At 51.7% G+C, this 10,912-nt stretch overlaps 3 protein-coding genes across 3 annotated transcripts in view; 2 read left to right on the top strand and 1 right to left on the bottom strand.

The window, feature by feature from the left end:
* Nucleotides 1-237: 237 nt before the first annotated feature.
* Nucleotides 238-4,801, bottom strand: LOC128276704 (transferrin). The gene is made up of 8 exons (XM_053015167.1): nt 4,735-4,801; nt 2,396-2,629; nt 2,190-2,323; nt 1,979-2,123; nt 1,625-1,916; nt 1,046-1,554; nt 742-987; nt 238-677 (listed from the first exon to the last, which is right to left on the bottom strand). Exons 1-8 carry the CDS (start codon nt 4,799-4,801, stop codon nt 238-240), a joined length of 2,067 nt encoding a protein of 688 aa, XP_052871127.1.
* Nucleotides 4,802-6,038: 1,237 nt separating this feature from the next.
* Nucleotides 6,039-8,478, top strand: LOC128276653 (uncharacterized). The gene is made up of 4 exons (XM_053015114.1): nt 6,039-7,333; nt 7,402-7,594; nt 7,659-7,971; nt 8,030-8,478. The coding sequence occupies exons 1-4, from the start codon at nt 6,039-6,041 to the stop codon at nt 8,476-8,478; spliced, it is 2,250 nt and encodes a 749-aa protein (XP_052871074.1).
* Nucleotides 8,479-8,972: 494 nt separating this feature from the next.
* Nucleotides 8,973-10,912, top strand: part of LOC128276642 (uncharacterized) — a 4,881-nt gene continuing 2,941 nt past the window's right edge. Inside the window, exons 1-3 of the mRNA XM_053015103.1 lie at nt 8,973-9,164; nt 9,325-9,363; nt 9,430-10,880. Coding sequence (XP_052871063.1) covers nt 9,021-9,164; nt 9,325-9,363; nt 9,430-10,880 — 1,634 coding nt within the window. The 5' untranslated portion in view covers nt 8,973-9,020. The remainder of the gene's footprint in view (nt 9,165-9,324; nt 9,364-9,429; nt 10,881-10,912) is intronic.

Here is a 10,912-nt window from a genome sequence, read left to right as displayed (position 1 = left end):
GATCGAAACTGCGTCAAACTTTTGGCTTGCTTTAGACTTCAATTCAATTGGCGTATACTAGAACTAAAACTAATACTACACGATGCCCGGTATCGGTGCCCTAATCTCAGTGTCGCCGATAAGAGTATGGTAATCGATGTTGTCTAGAGTATAGGGTGTGTGGTATTCACGGATGCATTGATTCTCTAACCAGACTTCGAAGGACTACATCTGGAGATTATAATGGAGCGGCCACTTTCATCTTTCGCGCCAAAACTGTGCCAATGCCAAAGAGACCACGATGGCGAGCAATCGGTTGTTGGCTGCCGTCGGGCAGAAGGAGGAGCTGAGTTCCTGCCCGATGTTCGCTGGCTCGAAGAATCCATCACTCTTGTCCCGCAACATTTCCTGGCCACTCCGAAGGCTCTCCGTGCCGTCTTTGAACAGCACATCATTGCGACCATCGAAGGGACCGTACAGATTGAACGCTTCCGCTTTGTAGCCGTTCTTGCGACCAAACAGTTTGTCGATGTCCTTGAGGGCGTTGTAGATTTCTCTCTCCCGCCGTGCGACCGTCTCGTTGTTCACCATTATCCTTCCCATCGCCGTCCAGCCAAGGTAGCACAGAGCGTGATGCTTCACCGGTCGATTGAACGGACAAAATATTGTCATGTCTTGTGCGTTTGATGCGTTGACACCTACAAGCAATTGATTGGAAACTTTAGAGAACTGGGCGTCAGAAGTTGGTTAGAAACCTTGTACCTTTCAACGCCTTAAACGTATCGTAGTTCACAAATGCCACGTCTCCGACACCTTCCTGCAAACAGCGCAAGGCACCGTCCTCACCATCGTACCGCAACCCACAGTGGCTGTTGCGCTTCCAGTTGCAGGAACTATCGGAGAAGAAGTTTTGCACGTCCCCGATCGAGTGGTTTTGAAGTGACGTCACCACAGCCAGGTGCGCGGCTCCTTCGTACCTCGGGAAGCATGCCTTACGGTTTCTTAAATCTGAAACCATTGCACGGGTAAGTGTACGGCCCTGAAGACGAAGGAAACTTGAACTCACCATAACCCGACCTCAATGGGATGCTTCGAGTAACGACGGCAACGATCATGTACTTGTGCAGGGCATTGGATGAGTGTTCGTACAGTATCGGCCGCAGTCCATAGTCCCGGTTGGCACGCAGCGCATTGTCCTGATCGACGATCAGCGCATCGGCGTCCTTGGAGTGTACCTTGGCCATACAGTGGTCCAAGCTTTCCGCGCGAATGCACTGCAACCCAGGCTCCACACCGTACACACTGGCCACCTCCTGGAGCCAGGAACACTTCGATAGCTCCAGCAGGGACTTGGTGCAGAAGACTATCGATCGGCTCGGATTGCAGCCCGGATTGTTGTACGCATTCTGGAACCCGACCGCCTGATCCAAATAGTCATCCACGGTGATAACACTGTCCAGTGTGGTCACATTGACGTGGTACGTTTCCAGTACCATCAGCAACGCATTCTGCCAACTGTTGACGTCATCGTGCGATAGATTCGCCACCAAGTCTTGTACTTGCATGGCAACTTTTCTAGAAAAAATCAAACCAAAAAGTTAGTCAGTCGCTGAAGATGTCACTACGTTGCTCTCGGCAGTCTTACGATCGTGCCGCAATCGCTGGCCAGGGTTTCGAAACCCAAACGCACGGTTTTCTCGTGTTCAGTGGCTGTAGGTGACCATCGGAACAGAGGAAACTGTACTCTGACGAGTTGGCTTCCGCCGGCAGTCCGCCGAACCCGAAGTGGCTCTGCACATCATCCAGCCTCGCCCAGGCCACTTCACCGGCCCCACTCGTCAGGCAGTAGAGTGGTCCTCGGCGGCCCCAGTGTTTGTCACCGATGCCGCACTGGTAAGAATTGTAGCACAACTGGCACAGGGACGGATATTTGATTTCTGAAAGCGAGTGGTTAGTATTAGACCGGAAGTGTGCTTCAAACGACGTAGTACACGCATACTTAATCGGCGGTCTTCTTCTGGATCCGGTACCCAAGGGCCGGCCCGACATGAGGGGCCGAAGAAGGATGAAACGGACTTGAGTCTCGATTCGACCGGCGACAGATCGGCCTCACATTCGCGTGGCGTCAGTCTCTTCTCGAAGTACTGAAAGCAACACGGAACGGTATACTGTTTATCTACCTTATCTCCGTTTCACACAGTCACACTTACATCGGCCAACACTTCCGTCCAGTGGTTCTTGAGGCCGTGCCCGGGGTGACAGAACTTGCTGCCGCGCAGCTCCCGTGCGGTATTAATTTCAGCCTCATTGTCCACGACCACCACAATTTGGTACTCGAAGTGTTCTGTCGAAGTAGTAGATAAGGTTTAAGTTCGAACGTCCAAGTCAAGGTCTAGGCCAATAGGCCAGTACGCACCTTTATGGAAGCGAAGCTCGCTCGTTACGAGAATGTCGACACCGGACCAGCGGGCCGCGAGCAAGTCTTCCGGATAGAAGGCGGCAAAATCTGCGTTGCCCTTATGCACCTTCCGCAGGCAGTCTAACCGGTCCAGTCCGTACACGCACCGTAGGTTCGACTTTCGCTCCAATGTCGGACAGTTTTGGACACCCTTCTTGTAGTTGCCGCTGCCCTCCACAACGCAAACGCGCACTACCGACGGGATGGATGTAGAGAGACAAAGAGAACCGTGTGTGGAAGTGTTATTAAGGTGTGAAAAATACATGTGCTTTTTGGGGAACCTTCGGGATGTGGTCACTAATTAGCACGTCTACTCTATCGAGAGAATGCCAACATCAATGTTTAATGTTGATAATCACATTTCGCATCATCTATTTGGGGTTTGGCCACAAGTCCTTGAAAAGGCATTCAAAATTGTTCATTTCTTATCACATCTTTCAGTAGCAACGATGCACTGGTGCATATTTTGACTTCCTATTTCGAGTGCGATCAGTCCCCCTTTCGAATGACACTTTTTTCAAGATCGTCTTCTTCAATTATGCAAATAGGACATCCCGCAAGTTGACAGATTGTCAACGCGCGTGGGTCAGGTTTTCCCCAACACCCCGAGTGTCGATCATGCAAACCGATAAACCGGCTATCGACGACGATGACGGCGTGTTAACCACACGCTTGCATTGGTAAGGAGACGGCAAATTTCAGGTTTTTGACCGACATATGGCGACCTTCGTCGTGGAACGAGAGCCGAGCGCCGGAGAGTGGCCGTTGTCTCCACTTTTGTTTTACGCATTTCAACGCTGTCACGCCGGTATGTCGGTGTCGATTGAATCGTAATGAATTTGTCGCGAATCGTAATTCTTTTCCTTATTCCACACGCCGTTTCGTACTGAATCACTTAGTTCTTGGGCAGCAACGCGTATTGGCCAAAAAAAAAACTCGCTTCCCAACTGCATCCGACGAACTGTGACCATTAATTCTTTGTCCGCTAATGGTGCTGCTCGCTCGGGCAACACAAACACGTTTCCGGAAAGATTTCATTTTTGTATCCTCCAAATTGCTGGTGCTACTTGAGGATCGAGCTACATGAATTATTCTACCCCGGAGGAGGTAGACGGAACGCAGCGCAAACAATCTAACTTTCTGCGTGTGGCACGATGAAAGAAAATGATGTAATATGTTCGTCAAATACAGCAAAAAGGGGGCAAATGAATCGCGAACCACGTCAGAGACGCCGTACGCCCAGCATAAAATGGAGCAAAAATTCGTGCAAAAGTGAAAGGATTAATTTGGCGAAGACCGACAGATCGACAGGGCGGGCGAGAGAGATAAGAAAATGGTAACACGACGACGGGCCCTCACTGCGGAGCATAGCAACATTGGCCTCGATCGAGAGTTGTGGGCCGGATCCCGTCCGGTGTCCTTGAACCAGCCGCTACTGTCCCGAATTAACGCCTGCCCCGAGATCGACCGAATTCACTTTCGAAAGTGAGAGTTTTGCCAAAGAGAGAGAGAGAGGGAACCACTTGATGCGACTGTGGCCAAACCTAGACCACGATGGGAAAGTGTTTTCGTCCTTTAACTGCTGCCGTGCAGGCGCACGCACTTTTACTTTTCTAGACTGGTGATCGTCGTTTTATCAGATTATGTAACACACATGGTTGGCACACATTTGGATCATTGGTAATACGAGAAAACGCCACGGTGCACGGTGATGCACCTTCGAGGTCAAAAAACGGGTTTGTCGCTTGGCATTTAAATCACTTGTTCTAAACACGCCAGTGGTTTGGAACTGCTCGCGTGGTGTACTGTTACACGCACCAGGAGCTCGAAAGCTTCAACTTACACTGTTTGGAGGCCTGCGATCGGACACCGATCGCAAGCGCTTGCACCAAAATCACATAAATTATCAGCCGCTGAACGACGAACCGCGCCGGTGACACTGAAAACCGCATTTTTGTGTGACCTCAATCGACCGGAAGAATCGAGACGCGCACGCTTTGTATTGAATGCACTATTTACGCAAGACCGCAAGACGAAAGGGCTGCGTGTAGTTCACAAAGCCCGAAAGACCTTACGGCGACGCGCGGTGTGGATTGATTTGAACGGACCGCACTGTTTCGTAATTCGGAATTTGGTACGGACCAGCGCGCGCGCACTGAACTCCCGATTCGACGTTCCCGACGGCGCGCGATCCACACGGTTCTGACGATCCGCACGCCCAGCCTATCAGCAGTGATCTGACTTGGTCGGCAGCTTGAAGCGAACGCGCATCGACCGAGCTCCGCGCATTACCTCACTCGCGAGCGGTCCAACGGTCTGAGCGCTGGTGTCCAACGCACAAGCGTCCGTCTGGGCCTTCCCCATCGGGCCGGGCCGAAAAGTGGCGCGCGGAACACACAAACACCGACACCCGACGGACGCGTAAAATGGAACCCCAAAATAAACAAAACAAGCGATCGCGAACACCATGGATGCGTTTCTGGCTTTTTTGACGTTCGATACCAGTTTAACCATCCGATCCGAATCGTCTCGAATCCCGAAAGTTCGCGTGGTTTTAATGCAAAATACAAAAATTGTGCCAATGCGCCACCACCACCATCACGGACCGATTATGAAATCGAAACCACAAAACCACCGAAAACAGAAAACAAATCGTATAAAATCGACCGACACAGCAATCGGTTCCATTCGTGGTGGTGGCCACGGTCTAGCGCGCAACGAACCGCTGTGACGCGCGCCGTCTGGAATCGCGCTACGATGGAGTTCGGGGTTTCGTGGGGAATTTCGGATACCTCCCAACGATGGCCGCCCTGTTTTTCGGTTGTTTGCCAACCACACACTTACAACCATTCGGGCACACGCAACACGTGTTTACTTACAGGCGAACGCGACCGCGTGTCTTCGGCGCGCACATGGTCTTCGATGCTGTTTGGCGCATTTTTAAATTTTGCCCACGCTGACGGCGCACGAGAGTGAGACAGCGAGCTGCACCCGCGAGTGGGACGGCTAGCGGCCGGCCATCCCACTTATCACGTAGGTTTTTCACGTACACGGGGAAGCCACACAGTGGTGTGGCGGGCCGTGCTAAGGTTGTGTGCTGAGTCACCGTGGTTACTTGGCTGGCTGCTGATTGACCATGAAAATACCGGTTCTCACGCCGCAGGTTGCAGCGCGCCCTTTTCCCCATCAGGCGCAACGCCCGGACGCTCCAGCTGAGCGGATTTTCGGCAGAGATGATCGGGACCGCTACAGTCGGTGTAAGATTTTGGCTACAACTTCGTTTGGATTCTATTTATGATCACCCAAAATATTTGTCTAATTCTGCTCGTTTACACTGCATTTCGAATCATCACACGGTTGGGGTTTTAGACGATCGATATTTCATGATTTAGCGCGTTTGTTGCGCAGACCCACGAAATGACTCTGAACGGACCGAGACCGAGGGAATTGGCGCAACAATTCGCACCACATTTCGTAACATCGATGCGGGCCACTAGTTTTGTGGTCGATGCTGCGTTTCTTCCTATTTTAATGGTGTTCAGTAGGAAATAGACCATATCGGTGAATCAGAGACTTTTAGAGATTTCATTTTTTCCAACAGATGTCATTTGGGCCACGAAAACCCCTCGGACCAGCACGCCCCATTCGGCCAGCTGTGGCAAAAAAGTCAACCGTTCGGCCTGCCGTTCGTAGTGCACAACCGAAAGCCCAGAGCAGTGTCACCAAAGCCAAAGCACCGCCAGTGACAGCGCCGAAGAAGGCAACCTCTATCGCAGCAGCACCGGCGAAGCCAGTCGCTCCAAAGCCACCACCAACACCCGAACCGCCAGCCGCTGATTACGAGTCAGACTTTGAGTCGGACGAAAGTGTCCCCGAGGGCATCGGTAGTTCTAGTTCCGGTGCAAGCGGCGGCGAGAGCACGGACTCAGATAGCTCCTCGTCGGAAGCTAGTGATGAAGATGGGGTTGACCACAGAGAGGCGGAAAAGGACGATAAGCGGCCAGTTGTTCCTGCAGAGAGTACCCTGCCAGAAGGTCGTAAAATCGATAGCATACCGAGAGTGATCGCGAAAAAGGTCAACCCCCGTACCGCCCGAAGTGTGGATATTTTAAGCAAAATATCCTTCAACGAGGTGATGATCGATCTGTACCAGTTCGACCCGGAAGAGTATTTTGAGCTGCGAACACGCTTCGGCATCACCACGTCCATCGCCCACGGGAAGCATACCCAAACAGACACCGGGACAACGTCGACGGCCCAGCAAACGTCCCGTGTGCCAATGCGTAACCGTTCGACATGTATGCAGGGAAAACGGCAAGCCGGCGATGAGGAGGACGTCTGGGACGATGGCGACGATGGTGACGAAGATGGCGTCCAGAACTACAGTAGCCTGCAGGGTATCGAACGAATGTTTTCCACACTAAGCGGGGCTTTAGAGCGTCCGTTCTCTAGCGCAGGTTCATCGATTCGAAAGCGTGTGGCAGAGCGCCAACACCCAACTCAACAACTAGGAATGCTGCAGCTTGTGCGACGCGCCGCTCCCATTTTCGAGGCACTTCTAGAGCGAACCCAACACCGCCGAAGCAACCCGGACCAAACGGCCAACGATGATAGTCTTTCTTTCATATCCGCAAACTTCGATAAAAGGCTGTCGGGGTCGAATAAAGTTTTGCGTACCTTCGATACTGGCAAGACTTTTGAGGTACGCTTGTTGCAGAATGTGGACTCTTGTAATGGTGAAAAATCGGAAAATCAAATGGAGCGCTTCGTAATTGAATGCTGGGCCAGTGGCACCTACACGAGACCTACGTACAGGTTCAGCTCATGGTCTTCCATCGTTTGTTTGGACTACGACTGTCGAAGAGGAATGATGGTATTTGGTGGAACGGTCGATGGGTAATGACATTTAGCGATTCTATAGAGAAGTGTAGTTGACCACATATCCCATTTGCATTTGCTTCCAGAACGCTTCAAATGTGGCTAGGAGATGCTGGCCGCTGCTACAACGAGATCCTACCGCCACACCAGATTGTGGCTCCGGATGTCGATGCCAAGCACAAGTTCGGTTGTTGGGAAATGGTCACTGTGAAGGTCCTACCAGTGCCCGTCATCAGGGACAGCGTGCTAGAGACCGGAAATGACTGCATGCTCGAACAGGTATGGAACTCATTGTTTTGGGGAAGAGGTATTGGAAATAACATCATTTCATTTCATGTTGAAGGTGTTTGCGCTGTACTCCACCGGTACAGTTGTAGTGTGGCACATTCAGACCCTACAAAGAGGCGTGTCTGCCGCCCCGAATGCGCTAAACGCGATCCTTGGTTTCAAAGAAATAACCCTCGTACGGTCAAAAGTCATCGACATAAACACGCGACTCGGAAGACGTGTGCCGGACGATCCGCTTCGATTCTTCCGCAATCTAATATTGCATGACCACTACCAGATGGTGGTATCTAGCGATCGTACAGTGATAAGATTGAGCCACTTCGTGGACTCAGATCACGATCCTGCTATTTTACTTCAACCGGACCCTGGTGAGAGATGGTTACTGGTACTCGCCTCAGAGCTTCATTTAACTTTCGCTTCTTTTAGCTCATTCCATCGTAACGCTGAAGAAAATGGCACATCCCAGCGACACCTTGTTTGCACTGTATTCGAACAAAACGGTTCACGTGCTGAAGCTGTGCACCGATCCAGGCTGTAGCGTGAGTGACCGTAGCCACGATCGTAAGCAAGAAACTCGCCCAAATCTGGTGTTCAGTATGGGCACGAATAAATCGTGCACAATTCAGAGCATCGTTCACGACGAAGCCAAACGGTACGGCAATACCAACAGCACCACTGAAGGACGCGCCGATGGTGGAACTATTGGGCGGGTTGGGCGCCCCGAACCAGAAGACGACGGCACTGTGGAGGCGATCCCGAGGCCACGCTTTCATCACGGGCAACAGATACTGTTCTTTTGCTCACAGCATCCGGAACAGTTACTGAATGACGAAACATTCAAAGAAACGACGATAATGTTGCAACGTTTAAAGTAAATTGAGCATTACACAGTGAGTAATACACTCCATTTACCATCTGATCGAGTATGAATTATCAATCAACAGTGATTTATGTTTTGTAAACCTTTTGTTTGTCGTCAGAAGTTGGAACGGAAAATAAAAATTTGAATACAAACATTTCGCGTATTTGTACGCCCTTGTTTGTTTAAGTAAATAATGTAATAAGATGTAGATTCTTTGCTCGATACCCCGTGCACATCCCATCCACCCTTATATTATTACTTATTAGATATTGTAGTCATATAAATCCCATCCTACAACCGATTTTTTAGCGCCGGCATGTCGGAGCGAAATGCGTAAGAAAATTTCGCCCGACCGCCCGAAATTCGCCCGCCAGATGGCAGCTGGCGCTTCGATGTGTGTGTGTGGCTCTGTGAATTGTCATTGCCTATTCGCGGTTGAGACTATTGATAACTCAAGCACCGCATTAGTGTGAAACGTGAAACGGGGGATTGGATGAGGAAGAGCAAGTGCGTCGGACACCTTTTGCACGCGGAAGGAGTGCCCCCAAAGTGCAGATGTTGGCACCGCCGTTGGCCAGCATGATGGTTAGCGAGGGGCAGAAGCATAAAATCATCCAGGAGTTTCTCATTCCCGATGAGCTCAAGGACGGGATTGCTTATTGCCAGCGCTCGTTACGGGATTGCGTGAAAGTGCATCAGGTGGGTTGTCGTGTGTGTGTTTGCGTATGTGCGTGCATGTGGGCGTTCGTAGGGTTCTTCGGGAATGCACCAACAGGCGGGACGGGAACATGTGCATCGTTCACAGTTTTGCGTGATTATTTTTGATTAATCGAACCATTTCTCACCTCGTCCCGCACAGGACTATGCCGAGCGGTGTAAAAGCTTAGCTACAAATCAGGTAAAGCACCAGAAAGATGACACACTTTCCGATCCGTTTCTAACGCCTGCTGTGATCGTTTTCTAGCAAACTCAGGTAAAGCAATACCTCTCGGAACTCGAAGCCGAAATGTTGGCTATCGGCAGGGAGCAGAGTGGCCTGGTGCAGGATCTTACGCGGCGCTTAAAGCTTTTCCAGCAGCGAACCGCGAACGAGCGGCGTGTCGAGCTTGGCGATGACCTTGCCAATGGTTACGTCGCGTGGCTGCTGTCCAACCATTGCGACATTCAGTGCAGCTTCGCCTCGACGCCACACAAGGTAACGGAGCGTTTGAACGAATCGCAGTTGTATCAAAAATATCGGCTGGATCCGATCATAAAACAGGAGCCCGGAGAGGATCCCGCATCGCTCCCGTCCGAAACAGCCAAACCGTCGGAGAAAAAGCTCCGCAAGAGACCAGTATTGCAGACCTCGTTGCTGAAACCGCAGCCCGAGTGTCCCGTGGTGGTCGATGACGAGGAACGCAAACCCTCCCTGTCGCCTCCGGTCACACCTCCGACGCCACCACCATTGCCCCCACCGCCAGTTGTTACTACAAAAGCGACCGTGGATTCGGAACGAGCAGCACCAACGGTCGGTAGCAGTAAACGCAAAACGATCGAAGCACCCGTTGAACTCAAAAATCTACGTTCCCGGTCAGTCAACGGAGCCGTAGCACCGAAGGCGAAACCGATGCTGCAACCTGCCGAAACTGTTCAGCGTGCGAGTTCCGAGGAACAGATACCACCGACGGACACTGTTCCCGTTACGGCGGCCATGAAGCGTAGCCGCAATATTCTGCATCAGGCACTGAACAAAGCCAAAATTACTCAGAAAGTAAGTCCGCCCAGTTCGGCCACCAAAACCAACCGTGGCTCCCGTGGTGGTACGGCAGCGATCGAACCAAATCAGCAGCGGGGAGTGTCCGTGTCTTCCGACTCGTCCAATTCGCGATCTTCAACGCCGGGATCGTCTCAGTTTCTCAAAAGCAACCGACCCGTGGAGCTGGCTACCGTTAGCTCCGATGACTCGTCGAACGAACGGTTCCTACCACTGGAGGAGTGTTGTCCACCGCCTCCCGAAAGCATCCACGAGTGGGATCAGTACACGTTCCTGAAGCTCTACGGTCTGTACACACTCGAGGACAGCAAATTGTTGAAAGAACGCAAAAATGAACGAAAACGACGTAGCTGCTGCAGCACGGAGCGCAAAGAATTCCATTACGGCCGGTACGATCACTTCGAGCAACAGTACTACGTGCTGCAAAGCAAGCGGCGTCCCAATGGCAACAAGCGGCCTGCTCTATTGTATACCTCTACGTCGGCGGAAAAGTGCGGAAAGAAGCGCAGCGGTAGTTCCTGGCCGACCGTGCCTTCAACGACTTCCTCACCACCACCGCCGCCACCGGCGCCGCCCTTATCACCACCGGTACCGGTGGCATCAGATTTGCCACCAGCAGCTATTGTAGAGCCGACATCCGCCGCAGAAGATAAGAAACTGTCTCTCTCGGACTCACTAGCAGCGGCTGCGA

This window comes from Anopheles cruzii, chromosome 2 (assembly GCF_943734635.1).
Source record: "Anopheles cruzii chromosome 2, idAnoCruzAS_RS32_06, whole genome shotgun sequence".
NCBI classification, from domain to species: Eukaryota; Metazoa; Arthropoda; class Insecta; order Diptera; family Culicidae; genus Anopheles; species Anopheles cruzii.
This window is presented reverse-complemented; position numbering and strand designations above follow the sequence as displayed.